The following is a 20277-nucleotide window of genomic DNA, read 5'->3' on the forward strand; positions in this document are numbered from 1 at the left end:
CACGAACACGTAGGATCCGGGCGTCTGCTGAGTCACAAATCCAGGAAGTCCAGGGTCACGAAGAGGAAGCTCTGCTGCTCCATGCAAGGCTTTCCTGTTTTTTGGCTCTGAATCCTCAGAGGCAGGCACTGTAGGGCCAAAGTCCTCATACCACCTTCACCTCCAGAGGTTCAGAGTCTCGGAGCTCTGAGGCCAGGACAGGGCGTGGAGATGTCCCTGCTGCGCGCATGGGGAAACTGAGGCACAGGCCTTGCCTGGGGCTTCCCGGAAGGACGAGGCCGTAGGTTCCTTACTCAGGACCACCAGACTGCACCCCTGCTGGCAGGGCTGTGGAGGGCTGGGTTCCAGAGGGTGAGTTCTGCTCACACTTCCACTGACTGTCGATCATCAACCGGAGGAAGCCTCCACGCCGCACACCACCGGGCAGGTTCTCCAGATTCCCTTGAAGAAAGCTCCCTTGAGAGGTAGTGAGGTGCCTGTCACACAGGTATTCCAGCAGAGGCCAGGAAGGCTGGAGTGGGGAAGGAAGTCAAACTTGCCGGGGTCCCTCTGAGGTCCCCTGCCAGCTGGAATATTCTACGATTCTAAAGTATAGCAGTTCCCAGATTGTTTATAAAATTCTGGGAGACTTTGAAAAAAACAATTTTTTGAGCCTTTCATTTTAAGATTGTTGTGTGTTTTTTTCTTTTTTTAAGATTTTATTTAATTATTAATTTCTTTGAGAGGGAGAGAGAGCGTGAGCAAGCAGGGGTGAGGAGCAGAGGGAGAGGGACAAGCAGACTCAGTGCTGAGGCAAACACCGGGCTGGGTCATCCTCCCCCGTCCCCCCAGAAACCACGACCTGAGCAGAAATCAAGGGTCACTTGCTTAACACCCACTGAGTCACCCAGGCGCCCCAGGATTGTTGTGTTTTAATTCTAAGAATCCTTGAATATATGTTTTAAGATTGAACTATTCAAGTACGTGTTTCGAAGTGTTGTGTGTATCATTCTCATGATGCTTTTTGATTCTTTAAAATCATTTAATTTAAAAGTCATTTAAATATTGTCATTACGGGATGGTGGTGGTGGTGGTGGTGGTGGTGGTGGTTGTTAGAACCCGTTTCCGGAGCTCTCACTACGATGTGGTCAGAAAGGTCTTTCTAAAAAAAAAAAAAAGAAAAAAAAAAAGAACTTTCTGATGATTCCATAAGTGCTGGCGCTACTATTACTGCCCGCTTGGCGTTATGTTTTGTTACTGCCCCCGGGGATGTTCCTGGGGTTTGAAGGCCCAGGCCGCTGCGGCTTGCGCGCGCCATCTCTCGGCGGAGGGCGGGACTGCAGGCCGCGCCGCTCACCGCCAGCCACCGACCCCCCCCCCCCCCCCCGCAGGTGTCACTTCTAGTCGCCCGGACCTCGCCATGCGGACCCCGCGAGCGCCCCCTCCTCGCCCGGCCCCACTGCTCCTACTGCTGCTACTGGGGGGAGCCAACGGCCTCTTCCCGGAGGAGCCGCCGCCGCTTAGCGTGGCCCCCAGGGACTGTGAGTGGGGGTCCTGGGGGAGCAGGTGACCCCAGGGAGGGTTCTTGCTCCCCAAAGCCGGGTCTGCTTGCCCACTTCCTTGGGGGGCTCACCAGGCCAGGCTCACCCCAGCCCTGGATCACACCCCTCCCCAAACCCTCCCCCAGACCTGAACCACTACCCCGTGTTCGTGGGCAGCGGGCCAGGACGCCTGACCCCAGCAGAGGGTGCTGAAGACCTCCACATCCAGCGAGTCCTGCGGGTCAACAGGACCTTATTCATCGGGGACAGGTATGAGGGATTGTCGGGCAGAGTGTGCAGGGTGAGGTGTGGGGAGCAGGTGGTGGCATTTTGGGGGTGGTTGGATGCTGGGCCATGTTGTTTGCCTGGAGTACAAATTGGCGTCCTTGGGGCTTTATAAAGGGTGTCGTCTCAGCTCCACTTGTGGTTACAGCCCAGAGTCGGCTATGGTGTGTTTGCAGGTGGGGACAGCTCTTTGGTCAAAATTCACTGGGTTTCTAGAGGGTGCTGATGCGGAGCTCCAGGGATTCTCTGAGAAGGTGACATTTGAGTTGAGACCTGAGTCAATCATGGGGACATCTTGGGGGAGAGGGAGAAATCTGGGCAGAGAGCACAATCTATGCAAAGGTCCTGGGGCAGGATCCGGCCTGGTGTATTGGAAAAACATTGAGGATGCCCAATTGGCTGGGGCAGAGTGGGTGACAGAGAGAGAGGGAGGCGGGGAGGGCAGGGAAGGGACAGGGCAGGTTGTGTGGGGCCTTGTGGGCCTCAGGGAGGACTTGGGCTTTTACCCCAGTGATGGAGAGCCCCGGAGGGCTGGGGGCAGAGGGCCGACCAGACTCAGGTGCTCATGGGCGCCCTCTGATGGCTGCTGAGGGAAGGATGGTCGAGGGCCTGAGCAGGGAGGCCAAAGCGAAGGCGACTGCCCTGTTCATGGTGGACTGGGGTGGTGGTGGCCCCGGAGTGCACGAGAAGGGGGTAAATTCTCGGTGGGCATTAAAGGCAGAGCTGATGGTATTGGCTGATGTGTGGGAGAGGAGGAGAGGCAGCAAGTTGAGGATGACTCCCAAGTTGTGGCCTTTGTCCCTCGAAGAGTGGCCTCAGCTGAGATGAGCGATGGGGCAGGAGCAGGTGTAGGGGACAGTTGGGGGCAGCGTGGCCAAGCTGAGTGACGGACGCCCCGGAACCCCAGGAAGGGGATCTCCAGGGTCAGCTGACCTCAGGGTGGGGCCAGGCTGGAGACAGGACTGTGGGCATAGACGGGGTTACTCCAGAGGAGACCCAGCCTGGGCACCGGGGGGAGGGGTGGGAGACCGAGGGGGCCAGATGGGGGCGGGGGAGCCAGATCCCTGAGGAGTTCCCAGGAGAAGGGGTACGAGCCAGTCAGACCCTGCAGTGGGGGCGAAGGGAACAGAGAAGTGACTGCTGGACTTGGCACGAGGTCGTCAGTGACTTTGACCAGGGCAGTTTCTGCGGCGGGGGGTGAGAGGGAAGAACCTGGGGAGACTGGAGGTGGTGGGAGGGGCACCTGATGGCACCCGATGGCAGGGCATTAGACAGTTCACGGGGTTGGGTGTAGGCCCCTAAGGCCATGGGGTGTGTAAGCACGAGCTGGCGTTGTCAAGGCGTTTGGAGTGTGCTAGAACCCGTGGGTCATTTTCGGGCGTGGGGATGCGTGCGACGGCATGAGCAAGCACGCGAGGGCATGTTTGGTGTTGCAGTTGCCCGCAGCTGCGGCCCCTGCTCACCCCTGCGTGTGACCTGTTGCAGAACGGGGAGTGGGGGCCGGGGGGGTGATGGAGGCCCCCATCCTCACTGACTGTGCCTCTGCCCTAGGGACAACCTGTACCGGGTGGAGCTGGAGCCCCCCACGACCACGGAGCTGCGGTACCAGCGGGTGAGGAGGGGGCACAGGTGGGAGGGGTGGGGGCAGCCCTGGAGGCTCCTGCGCGGGGGCCCTGACGCGATGCTGGGGAGCAGGAATCGGGCGCCAGGGATCCCGCTCCCCTCACCACTCCCTCTGCTCCCAGAAACTGACCTGGCGCTCCAACCCCAGTGACATCAACGTGTGTCGCATGAAGGGCAAGCAGGAGGTGAGTGCGCCCTGGCCACGCCTCCAGCCACGCCCCCACCCGGCCGGAGCCCTCGGGTTGCCATGGCCACGCCCCGAGCCTGGCCACGCCCCCAAGTGGTCCTCAGGCGTGGCCACGCCCACAGCCCCGGTCAGTCCCGGAAGCTCAAGTCCCACACCCCGACGGGGGTCCCAGTCCTGGCCCCGCCCACACCCGGCCCCGCCCCCGCACTAGCCACGCCCACACCGTGGCCACGCCCACCACGGCTTCTCTCTCCCCCACCCCCACCCCAGGGCGAGTGTCGAAATTTTGTAAAGGTGCTGCTGCTTCGGGACGAATCCACGCTCTTCGTGTGCGGTTCCAACGCCTTCAACCCCGTGTGCGCCAACTACAGCGTGAGTCTCCCCCCGGGACGCCCCGCCTGCCCCAGGTCCACCTCCTGGCCAGGGCTCACCTGCCCTCGACTGGCCGCATCACCTCCTACGGGAAGCCTTACTGGATATGCCCTCCTCCGCCCCCCGCCCCCAGAGCCCCCTAGGAGGCTTCCGGAGGAGATCCGGGAAGCCACAGCTACTTAAGCTAGAATCCAGTTATAGGATTAACAAGGATTGACTCTTAGACCTGTTCGCAGAAGAGTAAACTAAGCCCTAGACAGTTTAAGCGGTTGTCCAAGTCACACAAGCATCCGAGGTGGAGCCAAGATCCCTCAGGGTCCAGGGTGCTGGGAGAGGGGGGGGGGGCTGCCCGGTGTGGCCAGGAGCGCTGTCACTCAGGCCCTGTGCGCCCCGCCCCCCCAGATGGACACACTGCAGCCCCTCGGTGACAACATCAGCGGCATGGCCCGTTGCCCGTACGATCCCAAACATGCCAACGTTGCCCTCTTCTCTGGTGAGTGTCCCCCAGCGCTGACCGTCTGATGGGCCCCCAGCCCTGACCAGTGGTGGCATTTTCTATTCTTGGAGTTGGGTGATCATGAAGGTGGCTGGGAGGCCATCTGTCTGTCCAGCTGTGAAACACGCAGGATCTTGGCCACAGTCAGCGCTCAGCCAAGGTCAGGGCTCAGCTGGGGCAGCTGGAGATCAGCCTGGGCTTGGGCTTACGTGGGGCCCGGGCTCAGCCTAGGGACAGGAGCTCCCTTGGGCTCTGGGCTCAGTCTTGGAACAAGATCAAGTTGTGACCCACCCTCCCCCTGGCCTCTGTGATCTGACGCAACTTCTCGCCTGCTTCTCCCCAACTCCCGCCCATCCAGAAGGGATGCTCTTCACCGCCACGGTGACCGACTTCCTAGCCATCGATGCTGTCATCTACCGCAGCCTGGGGGACCGGCCCACTCTGCGAACCGTGAAACACGACTCCAAGTGGTTCAAAGGTGGGGCAGGCATTCATCGAATCCCACCCCCCCCCCCCCAGAGGAGACAGGAAGGGGGCTCCCATCCCATCTTAGGAACCTACTGACCTCTTAGAAGATAAAGTAGAGGAAAGATGTCAGTTGGATCTGAAGTAGAACTTGCTGGAAATGGGTGGTTTAGAAGCTTGAACTGGAACCACAAGAGGGGTGTAGGCAGAACTTAGCTCTTCAACACATGAAGGAGGAAGGTAACAAAAATAGTGGATGTTGCTGTTTGTGGAGGGTAGAGATAGTGATTTTTGGGATCCTGACACCCAGCATTCCCCCCCAAAAAAAATCTTTGAGTCTATTTTATTTTGCCTGGGTGATCGGCCAGTGTCCCCCGTTCTCTGTAAAATAATTCACCCGAGCTGATCTGTTCACACCCCAGAAACTCCATTCCTCATGTCAGAGGCTCGGTTCTGACCCCTCCTCTCCTACAGAGCCCTACTTTGTCCATGCCGTGGAGTGGGGCAGCCACATCTACTTCTTCTTCCGGGAGATCGCGATGGAGTTTAACTACTTGGAGAAGGTAAGTCCCATCTCTTCCACCCCCGAGAGGCCCTGGTGGTGGGGCATGTTGCTGAAAGGCTCTGGTCATGGGGAGTGGGGAGTAAAGGTGGCTCCCTGAATCTCCACCTGGGGCAAGGGGTTCCACCCTCCACCTCTGGTCCTCAAGACCCTCCACTCCAGCCAGGACCAGGCTTCCGAGGCTGGAAGACATTATGGAGCGGCCTTGGTGTGCACAGCCCTGGGTGAGGTTCATGGGTTTGAAGGCAGGTAACACCTCTGGGGTTCCAGTCCTCGGGTGCTTGCTATGACCTGTCCACCCACCGTCTCTCAACCGTTTATCCATCCTTCCTCCACTGTCCATCCATCTACCCACCCTCCTACTCAGCCACCTTCTCATTTACCCATCTGTGTGTTCTTCAGCCCACCCATAATTCCATCAGTTCATGTATCCATCTTTCCATTTACTCATCTGCCCACCCGTTGACTCAACCATCCTCCAGGTAGCCAGCCATCTGCTCGTCTGCCCTACCTCCCTTTCATCTCCTGTTCCCCTATTTATCCAGCTACCGGTGCATTCATTCATACATCTAACCATCCACCTCTCTGTCCTACTCATTAGCTCATTCACCTCCTGCTCGCGCTTCGGTATATCCAGTGATCTATCCCCCCTCCCCTGTTCATGCCATTCAACCTTCTGTCTACCCATCCACTCATCCATCTACCCATGCACCCACTCATCCATTGATCTATCCTTATGTCCTTCTTCATCTGCCCATCCACTCCTCCTCCTCCATGCAACCACCCATTTATCCACCTACCGTCCAACCATCCATCAACCCACTCACCCATGCACCTACCCACCCATTCATCTCCCATCTGTCCATTCATCCATACACACATCCTTCTATCCATCCATGCATCATTATCTCCTTCAAATTCGTTCATCCATCCATCCATCCATCCACGCAACCATCCACTACTCCATCCATCCTTCATCCTGCTCATCGATCCTATTCCTCAGTCCACCCAGGCAGCTGGACAGTGAAGTGTGCAGCCTTCCATTTACTACTATTGTGACCTTGGGCCAGTCACTTCTCTTTCTCTGGTCCTCAGTTTCCCCATCTGTACAAAGGTCCCCTCCTTTGTCGAGTTTGGGAGGAATGTAGGAGATGTTGAGAATTACGTGCCTGGTACCTAGTGAGCGATCCGTAAATACGTAAGATCCATGGCACGTGGAGACTTACACCTGACACCCCCATGTTTCCACTGGGGAATGTGATGCTCAGAGGGGTATGGGGTCCCCGTCTGGGGTCCCACAGTGAGCCAGGGATGGACCCCTCTGTCCTGGCCTGGGTGATGGCTCAGGTCCCCATCTGCCTGCTGTTGCTCCAGGTGGTGGTGTCCCGCGTGGCCCGGGTGTGCAAGAATGACCTGGGAGGCTCCCCTCGGGTGCTGGAGAAGCAGTGGACGTCCTTCCTGAAGGCGCGGCTCAACTGCTCTGTGCCTGGGGACTCCCACTTCTACTTTAACGTGCTGCAGGCCGTCACGGGTGTGGTCAGCCTGGGGGGCCGGCCCGTGGTCCTCGCTGTGTTCTCCACCCCCAGCAACAGGTCAGAGGGCCCCAAAGGGCACAAACTGTAGGCACGGGGTGGATGTGAGTGGAGAGGTCCTGCATTCAGCATATGTTCCCTGGGGCCTGGCCTGGGCAAGGTTGGACTCCTGAGCGGCATCAGCCCCAGGCTGGGGTAGGACAAGGCCAGATATCGACCCTCCGTGGCCCTTTGGTCAGAAGTGGGCAGATGGGGGATGTCCTCCCCCTCTGCCTTTATTTATTTTTTTTTTTTAAAGATTTATTTATTTATTTATGATAGACATAGAGAGAGAGACAGAGAGGCACAGAGACACAGGAGGAGGGAGAAGCAGGCTCCATGCCGGGAGCCCGATGTGGGACTCGATCCCAGGACTCCAGGATCGCGCCCTGGGCCAAAGGCAGGCGCCAAACCGCTGAGCCACCCAGGGATCCCCCCCCTCTGCCTTTAGAGGAGGGGGTCAGGAAGGGCTTCCTGGAGGAGGGGAGATTGGAGCAAGGCACACTTGGGTATGAGATTGCAGGAAAGGGAAGAGCATTCCAAGTTGGAGGAATAGCATGTGCAAAGGCCCTGAGGCTGCAGTAAGGTCGGGATGTTTAAACAGTAGGGAGGAGGCCTCTGTGGTTGAAGAGGAGGGGGTGAGCAGAGGATATGAGGGCGGAGAGGGAATGAGCCACTGGGAGGAGCCTGGACTACATTTTGAGAGCCATGGGAGAGGAGCAGAAGAGAGACAAGATCAGATTTGCATTTTTGGAAAGCTCCCTGGGGGATGGGTTGAAAGGGGGCAAGAGTATAGCATCCGGGAGACTGGACATCCAGGCAAGTGATGATGGGTGGCCATGGAGGGATGCAGGTGGCCGTGGAGGAGGTGACCTGTGGTCCAGTCGGGACCCTGTTGAGGAAGCAGAGTGACTGGATTGGCTGGGTGGCCCAGGGGACTGAACATCCGACAGCTTCACGGGGACAGAGACTCTCCAGCACGCTTGACCAAGGCAGTGCCCTCCACCAGGCTCACCGCTGCCTCTCACCTAACTCCCCCAGCATCCCCGGCTCGGCTGTCTGCGCCTTTGACATGACTCAGGTGGCTGCTGTGTTTGAAGGCCGCTTCCGTGAGCAGAAGTCCCCTGAGTCCATCTGGACACCCGTGCCGGAGGACCAGGTGCCACGGCCCCGGTGAGAGCCCCCTTGATCCCAAAACGGGTGCCTGGGTGGGGTCCCGCCCCTAGGACGAAGGGCCGGGACTGCCAGGTGGTTATCTGTCGCTGCCCTTCAGCCGCGCCCATTAGACAGATGCAGAAAGCTGAGGCCCTGCGGGCAGGTCCGCTGGCAAATCAGAGCCCCTGCGTAGGGATGTCCAGGTGCAGCCTGACCAGCACTTCTCCCCACCCAGGCCTGGGTGCTGTGCGGCTCCCGGCATGCAGTACAATGCCTCCAGCGCCTTCCCCGATGAGATCCTCAACTTTGTCAAGACCCACCCCCTGATGGACGAAGCGGTGCCCTCTCTGGGCCACGCGCCCTGGATCGTGCGGACTCTAATGCGGTCAGTCCCCATGCGTGGCTGGGGCCCTGGTGGGGCGGTGGGTGGTGGGGAGAGCCCAGGCCAGGGCGGTGGGTGGGGAGGAAGAACGGGGCCCCGGTGGGCACGAGGGCAAGGTGGAGAGCGGTCCTGCTGCAGCCAGACCCTCAAGCCAGCCGGGTATGCAGCACCCCGGGGGGGCACGTGATGGGGACGGCGGGGGACAGACCCAGGCAGGAGCCCAGCTTGGGGGCCTGTCTCTCTGTGACATGCCCCCATGTCGCCATGCCCATGCCTACCTTGCCTGGCATGGGTGTTGTCTCTACATGACCCAGGGCCCCACAGGGACTGTGGGACCAGCCTGACCCCCTGCCCACCCTGGCCCCAGGCACCAGCTGACGCGAGTGGCTGTGGACGTGGGCGCTGGCCCCTGGGGCAACCACACCGTTGTCTTCCTGGGTTCTGAGGTGGGCACCGTCCTCAAGTTCCTCATCTGGCCCAATGCCAGCACCTCAGGCACCACTGGGCCCAGTGTCTTCCTGGAGGAGTTTGAGACCTACCGGCCAGACAGGTGGGGTGGGTAGAGGTGGGGAGGTGGGCCCGGTGGGCAGGGCGACGGGGCCTGCCCTTGAGTCTCACAGTCTCCTCGCCCCCAGGTGTGGACGGTCGGACGGCGGTGAGGCAGGGCGCCGGCTCTTAAGCCTGGAGCTGGACGCAGCCTCAGGTGGCCTGCTGGCAGCCTTCCCCCGCTGTGTGGTCCGCGTGCCGGTGGCCCGCTGCCAGCAGTACTCAGGGTGCATGAAGTGAGTTCCCCCTGGGGCAGGTTGCGGAGGTGATGGGGAAGCAAGGGGAAATGAGCATGGGAAGCCGGGAGAGCCACGTTCAAGTCCGGGGCCCAACAGCGTCCTGACTCATTGAAGGATGAGCCTGATGAGCTGGGCAGGGGATATAGCCTGTGCAAAGGCCCTGGGGCAGGATCGGGCCTCGTATGTTGGAAGAACAGCAAGGAGGCCCGATTGGCTGCAGCAGAGTGAGCAAGGGGAAGAGAGGGAAGGTGGGGGGACTGGGAGGGGAGGGGGGCGGTTGAGCAGGGTGTTGTGAGCCATAGGGAAGACTTGGGCTTTCAGGGGCGAGAGCCCTGGAGGGCTGTGGGCAGAGGAAGGTACGAGATCTGCCAGACATCTTTAAGAGCCGCCGGAGCAAAAGCTGGGGACCAGGAAGACAGCTGCCTCCCTGCCTTTAAGGGGTGGCCAGATCAGATGTAGAGTCCTGGCCCGCCCCTAGGCTCAGCGTGAGCCCTCGACACGGAGAGATCTGAGCCCCCCAGCATGGCAGTAGTGAGCCCAGCTCTGCCACTTGGGCAGAAGCCAACTGGCCCGAGCCTTACCTATGAAGTGGGGGGAATAAGTAGCCCCTAAGTGCAAAGATTTGACACAGGGCCTCCCGGAGCTGGCGGTAAGAGGTGCCCGTGAGGGCCGGCGGCTGATGCACCCGCTGGGTCACTTGTCTGCCCTAGGAACTGCATCGGCAGTCAGGACCCCTACTGCGGGTGGGCCCCGGACGGCTCCTGCATCTTCCTCAGCCCTGGCACCAGGTACGGGGGAGGGGGGCGGGGGGAGGGAGACCGGGTGGGGGGTGAGGATCAGGCTTGGCCGGCGGTTTCTGCTGACCGCCCTTCCCACCCCGTCAGAGGCACCTTCGAGCAGGACGTGTCCGGGGCCAGCACGGCGGGCTTAGGGGACTGTACAGGTGAGCGGGGGCAGGGGGGACCACCAGGGTCTCCTAGTGCTGCCCAGATGGGGGGTGGGGGTGGCCTCGGTCAGGGCCTTGGAGGGGCGGGGTCGCACTTCCAGGAGGGGTGGCAGGGGAGGGACAGAGAGAGGCCAAGAGGCGGACAGATGGGCAGACACACTCCGCGAGGACCGGGGGGCAGCGGGCGGGGTCCGGGCTGCCCCTCCCCCTCCGGCCCCCGCCCCGCCCCGCCCCGCCCCCCGCAGCGCCCTGACGCCGCCGCCTCCCGCCCAGGACTCCTGCGGGCCAGCCTGGCGGAGGAGCGCGCGGGGCTGGTGTCGGTGAACCTGCTGGTGACGTCGTCCGTGGCGGCCTTCGTGGTGGGCGCCGTGGTGTCCGGCTTCAGCGTGGGCTGGTACGTGGGCCTCCGCGAGCGGCGGGAGCTGGCGCGCCGCAAGGACAAGGAGGCCATCCTGGCCCACGGCGGCGGCGAGGCGGTGCTGAGCGTGAGCCGGCTGGGCGAGCGGCGGGCGGCCGGGCCCGGGGGCCGCGGCGTGGGCGGCGTGGGCGGCGCCGGGGGGGCCCCCGAGGCGCTGCTGGCCCCGCTGATGCAGAACGGCTGGGCCAAGGCCACGCTGCTGCAGGGCGGCCCCCACGACCTGGACTCGGGGCTGCTGCCCACGCCCGAGCAGACGCCGCTGCCGCAGAAGCGCCTGCCCGCGCCGCACCCCCACGGGCTGGGCGCGCGCGCCTGGGAGCACGGGCACCCGCTGCTCTCGGCCTCCGCCTCGTCGTCGCTGCTGCTGCTGGCGCCCGCGCGCGCCCCCGAGCCGCCGCCCGCGCCCCCCGCCGCCCCCGCCGGCCCCGCCGCCCCCGCGCCCGGCGAGCCCGCCCCCGACGCGCGCCTCTACGCCCGGCCCGGCCGCGCCTCGCACGGCGACTTCCCGCTCACCCCGCACGCCAGCCCGGACCGCCGGCGCGTGGTGTCGGCGCCCACGGGCCCCTCGGACCCCGCCCCCGCCGCCGCCGCCGCCGCCGACGGCCTCCCGCGGCCCTGGAGCCCGCCGCCCACCGGCAGCCTGCGGAGGCCCGGCCCCCACGGCCCGCCGCCCGCCGCCCTGCGCCGCACGCACACGTTCAACAGCGGCGAGGGCAGGCCCGGCGACCGCCCCCGCGGGCGCCACGCGCGGCCCGCCACGGACTTGGCGCACCTCCTCGCCTACGGGGGCACGGACAGGACTGCGCCCCCCGTGCCCTAGGCCGGGGCGCCCCGCCTCGGCGGTGCCAGCCACGGGAACCAGGAGGAGAGAGCCGGCCCAGCTCCAGTGGGTGCTCAAGACCCCCGCCCCGCCCGCGAGGGGGCCCTCGGCCGCACGGAAGCACAACGAGCGCGCCCCCGCGCCCCCCGCCCCGCCCGGGGCCGCGGGACACTGAGGCGGTGTGGGGTTGCGGGGGGGCGGGAGGAATGTGCACCGGATTTGAGGTTGACCTGCGCGTGGATTTGGGTTTGTTTTCCAATTGGCGTTTCTTTTGCAGATTTCTATCCAATTGCACAACTCCGTTCTCGGGGTGTCAGCCGGGGGCTCGGAGGCGGCGGGGCCCGGGAGGGGCCGCACCTGCGGACCCAACCGCCCCACCCCCACCCCCGCCTTCCAGGCCCCTCCTCAACCCAGGCTCCTGGCGTGTGTGGGTGTGTGTGCGTGTGTGCATGCCGTGTTCGTGTGCAAGGGGCCAGGAAGGGGAGGGAGGTGTGTGTGCGTGTGTGCCCACGAGGGCTGCTGCCGGCGTGTGTGTGTCGCGGCGGGCCAGCGTGCAGTGTACCTGTCTGTGTGCGAGGCGGTGGCCCCAGCGGCCTGGGCGTTGGCTGAGCCGGCGCCGGGGCTTCCAGAAGGCCGGGGGGCCTCCGAGGTGCCGGTCAGGAGTTTGAGGGGGAGACGAGAAGGGGTTTCGGGCAGGGGGCCGGGAGGGCCTGCCCAGAAGTCCTATCGGCAGCAGCTGTCTAAAGGGCTTGGTGGTCTGGGGGGCGGGGAAGGCGGGCGGGCCCCACTGTAAATACGGCCCCAGGGTGGTCAGAGGGTCCCATGCCACCCGTCCCCCTGTGACCTCTCCCTTGACCTCCAGCTGACCATGCATGCCAGCTGAGTGGCCAGCTGAGTCCTGGACCCTCTCTGGAGTTTGCCTCCCCCAACCCCCTCCCCATCAATAAAACTGTTTACAACCACCGGCCCCCATGCCTCTGGGTGTGCTCTGTCTCCTGGGGTGGGGGGGCAGGACCCCAGTGTCGCCCAGGGCAGTTGGGAGCGCCCTGTGGGACTCATGACCACAAGCAGAATTCTGGGGGAACTGGGTGTGGAAATGGGAGAGGGGCCGGTATCTTCATCTGGATGGGCCAGTTTCTGATTCACACTTGAGCAAATATTTATTGTGCCCCTGCTGAATGCCAGGCATGTTTGGGACCAAGATCCCTGTCATCGTGGAGTTCACAGCCTGGGGAGGGTGAGGTGGGGCGGGGCGGGGGGGGGTATCGACCCCATACACACAAATTAGGACCGGATTTGTGGTTCGTTTGTTTTTTTTTTAAGATTTTATTTATTTATTCATGAGAGACACAGAAACACAGGCAGAGGAAGAAGCAGGGGTCACATAGGGGGCCCAACGTGGGACTTGATCCCAGGTCTCCAGGATCACACCCTGGGCTGAAGGCGGCGCTAAACCGCTCAGCCACGTGGGCTGCCCTAGGCCTGGATTTGAAGTAGTGACATGCACAGTGAAAAGGCCAGATAACGTGCTAGGTCAGGGGTGATGGGGTGGGGGAGGGGGTGGTCAAGGAGGACCTCCGGAGGAGGTGACACTTGAGCTGAGAGGTGACAAGTGAGAAAGCAGCTGTGGGGAGGTGTGCAGGCAGAGGGAAGAGCCGGTGCAAGGCCTGCAGTGGGGACCTGCTTGGAGGAGGGGCAGGGCGGCCACAGTAGCCCCCAGCAGCGCGGGGAGGGAGGGCTGGGCAGGAGCAGGTGCAGATGAGAGAGAGCAGGGCCAGGGCTCCAGGTAGGCAGGGCCTCACAGGTGAGGACTGTAAAATTCTTTGTTGTAAAATCCACATAAATCTACATCAATTCAAATGCACCATTGGTACCTTCATTTATTTATTTATTTATTTATTTATTTATTTATTTATTTATTTATTTATATTTTATTTTTTGGGGTACCGTTTCCTAAAGCACACAGCTCAATGGCATGAAGTCCGTTCACACCGCCGGGCACCCACCCCCACCATCCATCCCCAGAACTTTCCATCTTTCCAAAGTAAAACTCAGTCCCCATTAAACATTAACTCCCCACCTCCACCTCCACCCCAGCCTTACAGATTTTATTTTAAGTGCGACAGGGAACCATCAGAGGGTTTTAAGCAGGGAGCAGGATCTGATTTCACTTTAAGAGATCTCTTCAGCGTTATGCCTTCACGTTCACACTCCTCCCTTCCCGCCCCTGTCCGTGAAGCACCTGCTGTGTGCTGGGCTCTGGGGACCGGGCAGTGGACAGGACAGATCCGGATCCTCCTTGTGCTGGGGGACACTGTTAGTAAGCAAAGCGACACAAAGCACCGCGATGACATCCCATGGCTCCTCCTGAACCCGTTTCTCCAGCCTTATTGAGAGAGGTTTGATGGACGGCACTGAGTTCCAGGCGCACAACCCAGTGATTTGATGCGTGCACACCTTGCACGAGGATTACCACCATCAGTGCATCTCCTCCCGTAGGTCCCCGGGTGTGTGAGTGATGAGAATATTGCAGATCTACTCTCTTAGCAATTTTCAAGTATATAATACGGTAACGTTAACTGCAGTCACCACGCTGTACGTGACCCCTCCCGGGTGTATTCATCTTAGAACTGCACATTTGTCCCTCCCTCTCTCTCTAGTAAATAAATAAATTTTTAAAGAAAAAATGGGGTTGAGGGGTGGAGGCGCCTGGGTGGCTCAGTTGGTGACGTGTGACTTCTTCGGCTCAGGTCATGATCCCAGAGCCCGGGGATGGAGCCCTGCCTCAGGCTCTCTGCTCAGCGAGGAGTCTGCTTCTCCCTCTCCCTCTGCCCCTTCTCCTGCTGGTGCTCTTCCTCTCTCTCTCTCTCACAAATAAATAAATGTTTTAAATCTAAAAAAAAAAAAAAAAAAGAACTGCACGTTTGTATCCTTAGACCAATATCTCCCCATTTCTTGCACCCCGTAGCCCCTGGCAGCCATCCTGCCATCCTGCTCTCAGTTACGGGTTTTTTTAATTCCTCAAATAAATGAGAGTATATAGTATCTGTCTTTCTGTCCTGGTCTAATTCACTTAGGGTAATGCCCTCAAGATTCAATCACATTGTTGCAAATGGCAGCATTTTCTTCTTTTTTATGCTTGAATAATATTCCAGTGTCTGTGCGTCACATTTTCTTTTTATTTATTTATTTATTTATTTTTAAGATTTTATTTATTTATTCATGATAGACATAGAGAGAGGGAGAGAGGGAGAGAGATGCAGAGACACACGCAGAGGGAGAAGCAGGCTCCACGCAGGGAGCCCGACGTGGGACTCAATCCTGGGACTCCAGGATCGCGCCCTGGACCAAAGGCAGGCGCCAAACTGCTGAGCCACCCAGGGATCCCCTCTCTTTTTTTTTTTTTTAATCACATATTCCTTATCCATACGTCAATAACCCTTAGGATGTTTCTAGTCTTGGCTATTGTGAATAATACTCCGACAAACAAACGAATACATATATCTTTTCAAGTTACCATTTTGTTTTCTTTGGATAAATACCCAGAAGTGGGATTGCTGGGTCATATATCTCTATTCTTAATTTTTTGAGGGCTCTCCCTCCACACTGTCTTCCCCAGCGGCTGCACCAATTTGGTTTCCCACTGGCAGTGTGCACGGTTTCCCTTTTCTTTTCTTTTTTTTTTTTTTTAAAGATTTTAATTATTTATTTGTTTATTTATTTATTTATTTATTCATGAGAGACAGAGAGAGACAGAGAGACAGAGAGGCAGAGACACAGGCAGAGGGAGACACAGGCTCCATGCAGGGAGCCTGACGTGGGACTTGATCCTGGGACTCCAGGATCACGCCCTGGGCCAAAGGCAGGCGCTAAACCTCTGAGCCACCCAGGGACCCCCAAGGGTTCCCTTTTCTCCACAGCCTTGCCAACACCTGTTATTTGTCTTCTTGATTCTAATTATTCTGACAAGTGTGAGGTAATAGCTCATTGTGGTTTTGATCTGCATTTTTCTGATGATGAGTAATGTTGAGCACTTTTCATGTACCTATTGGCCATCTAGGTGTCTTCTTTGGAAAACTGTCTATTCAGCTCCTATGCCTACTTTTGTGGGTATGTGTTTTTGCGTGTCCGCCTCTACAGATCTGTTATTCTGTCTGACGTGTCCTGCTTTGTCTGTGTGTCTGTGTGATCCTACACATTTTCCCCTCTGTGTGGTATCTCTACCTGTGTATTCACGAGAATATCCATCTGTCTTTTTTTTTTTTAGATTGTATTTATTTATTTGACAGAGAGAGACAGAGAGAGAGAGCACAAGGAGGAGGAGAAGCAGAGGGAGAGGGAGAAGCAGACTCCCCACTGAACAAGGAGCCCGATGTGGGGCTGCATCCCAGGACCCTGAGATTATGACCTAAGCTGAAGGCAGACACTTAACCGACTGAGCCACCCAGGCCCCCTCCATCTGTCTTTCTTTATGCCTGTCACGATCAGCCTGCATGTGTGTCTCTGAACCTGTGTGTCCACAAGACAGAACTCATATTCATTCTTACAGCTCAATAAAGACAAAACTCCAGAGATTGGCCAGGGAGAAGAGGCTATGGCCAGACGTGATCAAAGTCCTGGGTGCAGGTAAAGATAACACATCACACCTGAATGTTTAGAATGCGACAAGAATGAAAGCACTGGATAGCCAAACCCGTGAGGTGCAGCCAAAGCAGTTCTCAAAGGGAAATTTGTAGCTTCCAAATGCATTAGGGAATGAGAAGGATCCAAAACAAACAGCACATTAGCTTCAGATGAAGAAAGAAAGAGCAGAAGGGGCCCTTGGAGATTGAGTTCAACTCCACGGATATGGAAACTGAGGCCAAGAAAACTGAAGCCACTTGCCCAAGATCACAAAATAAAGCCATTCCTAGCGGAGCTGGGAGCCAGAGCCAGGTTCAGTGCCTCCCAGGCCATTGTTCAAAGTCTGTGGAGGCTTTTGGCATTGCTTACTTTTGAAATCTAATTTTTATAAATTATTTCATTTTTTAAAAAGGCCAACAACATGTCATAAGTTCAACACAAATGCTTTTTGTTCTCTTCGTTGAGCTTCCTGGTTGCCCAAATTTAGTGCAAAGAGTATCTCTTGCTTAAAGAGCTGTCCTCTAAAAATGGTGCTTTGTGAACCCAACCTCTGATTCCTGGACTGGAAAGCGGGGATTCAGCCCAGGAGACTCTTGGGTGCCCACGCTCCAAAAGCAGGATTCAGGGAAATGAAAAACTGGGTAGAAGCAGGGAAAGAAGGGGCAGGCAACTCCCTGCTGCCCTCCCACTGCCAGGAAGCAGTTTTGCAATTTTGACGACTCCGTTTCCCCTGCCTGGCTCAGGTCCAGCCAGTAACGGGAACAGGATGTGGGTAAGGACTTCCCTGTGGTTGGCGGCCTTGTCCTCGGTCCAAGGGTATAAGGCTACCTCACCGGGCCAAGGGAACACAGATGGAAAAGAGAGAGGCCATTATGTCCCCTTGGAGCCCAGAGCGAAGCCAGAGGTGAGTCTCCCCCACCCCGGGCCAGAGAAGGAGGTAGAAGACCCCAGCACTGCCCGACCAACACCCCATCAGAGGCCTGCTGGGCAGACCAGGAGGCGCAGAAGCCCCAGCCCTCCGAGGATTATGGTGCCAACTGTAAACCACTCCATCCCAAGGCCAAAAGCCTGCCCCAGATCTGCACAAAGCAGAATACACTTTTCATGTTTAGAGTTCCTTTCTGAGGCCTGGATTGTTCCAAGCATTTTGGAGCAAGATGGAACAGGCCACAGAAATATAACCTTGCTGGTTCAGGGCCAGACAGAAAGAGACAGACCCCAGAGGGGGAACCTTGGGAAAGTCAGAGAAACCTTCATGGAAAAGGAAGCATTGGAGCTAGGGCTTTGCAGGCTAAGTAGGAGTTCGTTGGCTCTGCCTTCAAAATATGGAGCCAGGGAAATAGAAAATGACCCAGAAAACAAGCTAGAGCAGAAGAAATTAGCAAATGAGACTGTAAATAATTAACAGCGCGATGGGGCTGAGCTGCCAATGAAGAAGGGTAGCAGTTATGGGTCTGACTGAGAAACTCCGTTTTCAGAGTTAGACTGCTCTGGGGAATAGCAGCTACTTCTGGCAGTTGGGCGAGGGATGAGGGGGAGGCCAGAGGAGGAGCAGGAGGTGATGCCCTAGTCGAGGGGAGCAAGGAGGTGGCATGGTCCAGGATGGGGGAAGTGGAGACAAGAAATAGCAGATTCTTGGGATGCTTTCATCGAACTAGGTGTCTCTTCTGTCACTATCTACAGCCTGGGAGGTCTGAGCTCCCATCTTTCCAGAACACTGCTCCTGCTGCTGTTATCCGTGGCCTCAGCCCAGGGGATCACCCCGGACCGTGACACCTGCCTGGTGTTCCCGTCCAGCAACGGCAGCTCCGTCTCCTGCCACCCACCTGCCAAACTCCCTCGCCGCTTCCCCGCCGACACCGTCCACCTGGTGGTGGAGTTCTTCAACCTCACCCAGCTGCGGGCTGACACCCTCCAGGGCGTCTCTAACCTCCAGGAGTTGCACCTCTCCACCAACCAGCTGGAGAGCCTCTCGCCCAAGCTCTTGCTGCCGGTGCCTCTGCTGAAAGTACTCGACCTGACCCGCAATGCCCTGACCCAGCTGCCCCCCGGCCTGTTCCGGGTCTCGGCTGCTCTTCACACCCTGGTGCTAAAGGAAAACCGGCTGGACGTCCTGGAGCCCTCGTGGCTGTGCGGGCTGAAAGCCCTGGGGCATCTGGACCTGTCCGGGAACCACCTCCAGACACTGCCCCCCGGGCTGCTGGCCAACGTCACCGCCCTGCGCATCCTTGACCTCAGTAATAACCAGTTGAAGACTCTGCCCCCTGACCTCCTGAGGGGCCCCCTGCAGTTGGAAAGGCTGCATCTGGAGGGCAACAGGTTGCAAGTGCTTGAAGAGGGGCTCCTGGCACCCCAGCCAGGCCTGCGCTACCTTTTCCTGAGCGACAACAAGTTGGCCGCGGTGGCGACCGGTGCCTTCCGAGGTCTGCAGCAGCTGGACATGCTTGACCTCTCCAACAACTCGCTCACCAGCGTGCCCAAGGGGCTCTGGACATCCCTGGGGCAGCCCACCCGGGACATGGAGGACGGCTTTGACATCTCTGGTAACCCCTGGATCTGTGATCACAACCTGGACGACCTCTATGGGTGGCTTGTGGCCAACAAAGACAAGATGTTCTCCAGGAACGACACCCGCTGCGCTCGGCCCGAAGCCTTGAAGGGCCAGACGCTCCTAGAAGCAGCCGAGTCACACTGAGGCCTGGGTCTGCGGTGGGGAGACGGGCCTGGCAGGACGCTGCATGCTCCTTGGCAAATCATTCACCTTCAGCTTTCCGGAGCTGCCGGGGCTGGTTTGGCTCACGCTTCCTAAAACACACCGTGGGCTCTCTGGCCTCCTTGTACCCTCTTCCAAGAATCTTTCCCTGGGGGCACCTGGCTGGCTTAGCCGGTAGGGCATGCAACTCTTTATCTCAGGGCCCCACACTGGGCATGAAGCCTACTTAAAAAAAAAAAAAGAAGAAGAAGAATGTCTCCCTATTTTCCAGATCTCCTGGTCTCCAGGCTCCCTCAGCCTGCTCGGCCTCCCGCTGGCCCAGCCCTGGCCACGCTGGGTTGTCTCTATCTGGCTCTGCTCCCCCACTTCAGGGGGCTCTCCAAATGCAGGGACTGGGACTGGGTTCCCTGGTAGCCAGCATCTCTCAGTTTGGAGACGGACCTGAGGGGTTAATAAGTGTGGAATGGGAATGGACTATTGGAATTCACTGTGTTCCCAGCATCTCCCAGGTTCTCTTCTTAGTCCTCCGGAGGAAGGAGAAGGAAAGAAGAGGCCTGATCCAGGGTCTGGGGTATAGGACGTGAGCTTCCAAAGGGATAACAGTTGGGATCTGATGGCCCTCGGCTTCTCCTCCCCCTCCCCCCATCCAGGACTTAACTGGAAATAAAACTCTGACCATTGCCCAGAGTGTCATTTTACCGGTGGATTCCTGCCAGAGCTTGTGTCCTGGGGAAGGTTTAAATTAAACCAGATTGCTTCAGGTCTCCAAACAATTTGTCATGCTGGCCCATGACAACCCAGGGGGATAGCCACCCAGGGCAGGCCTGGGCAGGTTGGGTGGAGCTCAAGGCATGGGCAGAGGCCTGGAGCCTGTGTTCTTCCAACTCGGAACCTTGAGCCACCTGTGGACACAGGGCTGGGCATGCTGGGAGCCAGAGTCCGATTTGGGGAGGACCCCTGGGTGTTTGGGGACATGCTCCCTGGAAGAATGGTCATGCTCACGATGGTGGTCATTCCATGATGATGAAAGCCAGGGAGGGGGATCCCTGGGCGGCGCAGCGGTTTGGCGCCTGCCTTTGGCCCAGGGCGCGATCCTGGAGACCCGGGATCGAGTCCCACATCAGGCTCCCTGCATGGAGCCTGCTTCTCCCTCTGCCTGTGTCTCTGCCTCTCTATCATAAATAAATAAAAAAAAAAAAAAAAAAAAAACTTAAAAAAAAAAAAAATGAAAGCCAGGGAGGGGCCTGGAGTCTGGCAGAGCGGGGTTTGAATCAGATCCCTCAGTCTGCTCATCTGCAAAATGGGGGTCCAAGGGCATGGGCCAGCCGGAATCCTGGCCGAGTTAAAGGACAGA

General features: G+C 58.6%; 2 protein-coding genes across 3 annotated transcripts in view; both read left to right on the forward strand.

Annotated features, from left to right (window-relative positions):
• SEMA6B (semaphorin 6B) overlaps nt 1-12038 on the forward strand; it is a 28180-nt gene extending 16142 nt beyond the window's left edge. Inside the window, exons 1-17 of one of the 2 annotated variants that reach the window (XM_072721718.1) lie at nt 331-351; nt 1371-1520; nt 1667-1790; nt 3357-3417; nt 3551-3613; nt 3886-3987; nt 4390-4480; nt 4842-4961; nt 5423-5511; nt 6885-7102; nt 8123-8254; nt 8472-8621; nt 8986-9168; nt 9254-9400; nt 10114-10191; nt 10288-10346; nt 10623-12038. In XM_072721718.1, the coding sequence (XP_072577819.1) occupies nt 1400-1520; nt 1667-1790; nt 3357-3417; nt 3551-3613; nt 3886-3987; nt 4390-4480; nt 4842-4961; nt 5423-5511; nt 6885-7102; nt 8123-8254; nt 8472-8621; nt 8986-9168; nt 9254-9400; nt 10114-10191; nt 10288-10346; nt 10623-11587 (2703 nt within the window). In that variant the 5' untranslated portion in view covers nt 331-351; nt 1371-1399 and the 3' untranslated portion in view covers nt 11588-12038. Of the gene's footprint in view, nt 1-330; nt 352-1370; nt 1521-1666; nt 1791-3356; nt 3418-3550; nt 3614-3885; nt 3988-4389; nt 4481-4841; nt 4962-5422; nt 5512-6884; nt 7103-8122; nt 8255-8471; nt 8622-8985; nt 9169-9253; nt 9401-10113; nt 10192-10287; nt 10347-10622 lie in introns of those variants that run through there. The other variant, XM_072721719.1, reaches the window with a different exon arrangement.
• Nucleotides 12039-16973: 4935 nt separating this feature from the next.
• Nucleotides 16974-19603, forward strand: LRG1 (leucine rich alpha-2-glycoprotein 1). The gene is made up of 2 exons (XM_026019213.2): nt 16974-17114; nt 17894-19603. The coding sequence occupies exons 1-2, from the start codon at nt 17062-17064 to the stop codon at nt 18903-18905; spliced, it is 1065 nt and encodes a 354-aa protein (XP_025874998.1). The 5' UTR covers nt 16974-17061; the 3' UTR covers nt 18906-19603.
• The last annotated feature ends 674 nt before the right edge of the window (nt 19604-20277 follow it).

Source organism: Vulpes vulpes, chromosome 9 (genome assembly GCF_048418805.1).
Source record: "Vulpes vulpes isolate BD-2025 chromosome 9, VulVul3, whole genome shotgun sequence".
Lineage (NCBI taxonomy): Eukaryota > Metazoa > Chordata > Mammalia > Carnivora > Canidae > Vulpes > Vulpes vulpes.

Excerpts from the sequence above, each read along its gene's own strand:
- LRG1 (XM_026019213.2), top strand. The coding sequence starts at position 17,062 with ATGGAAAAGAGAGAGGCCATTATGTCCCCTTGGAGCCCAGAGCGAAGC. Across the intron at positions 17,115-17,893 it reads AGCCCAGAGCGAAGCCAGAG|CCTGGGAGGTCTGAGCTCCC; the intron begins GTGAGTCTCCCC and ends CACTATCTACAG.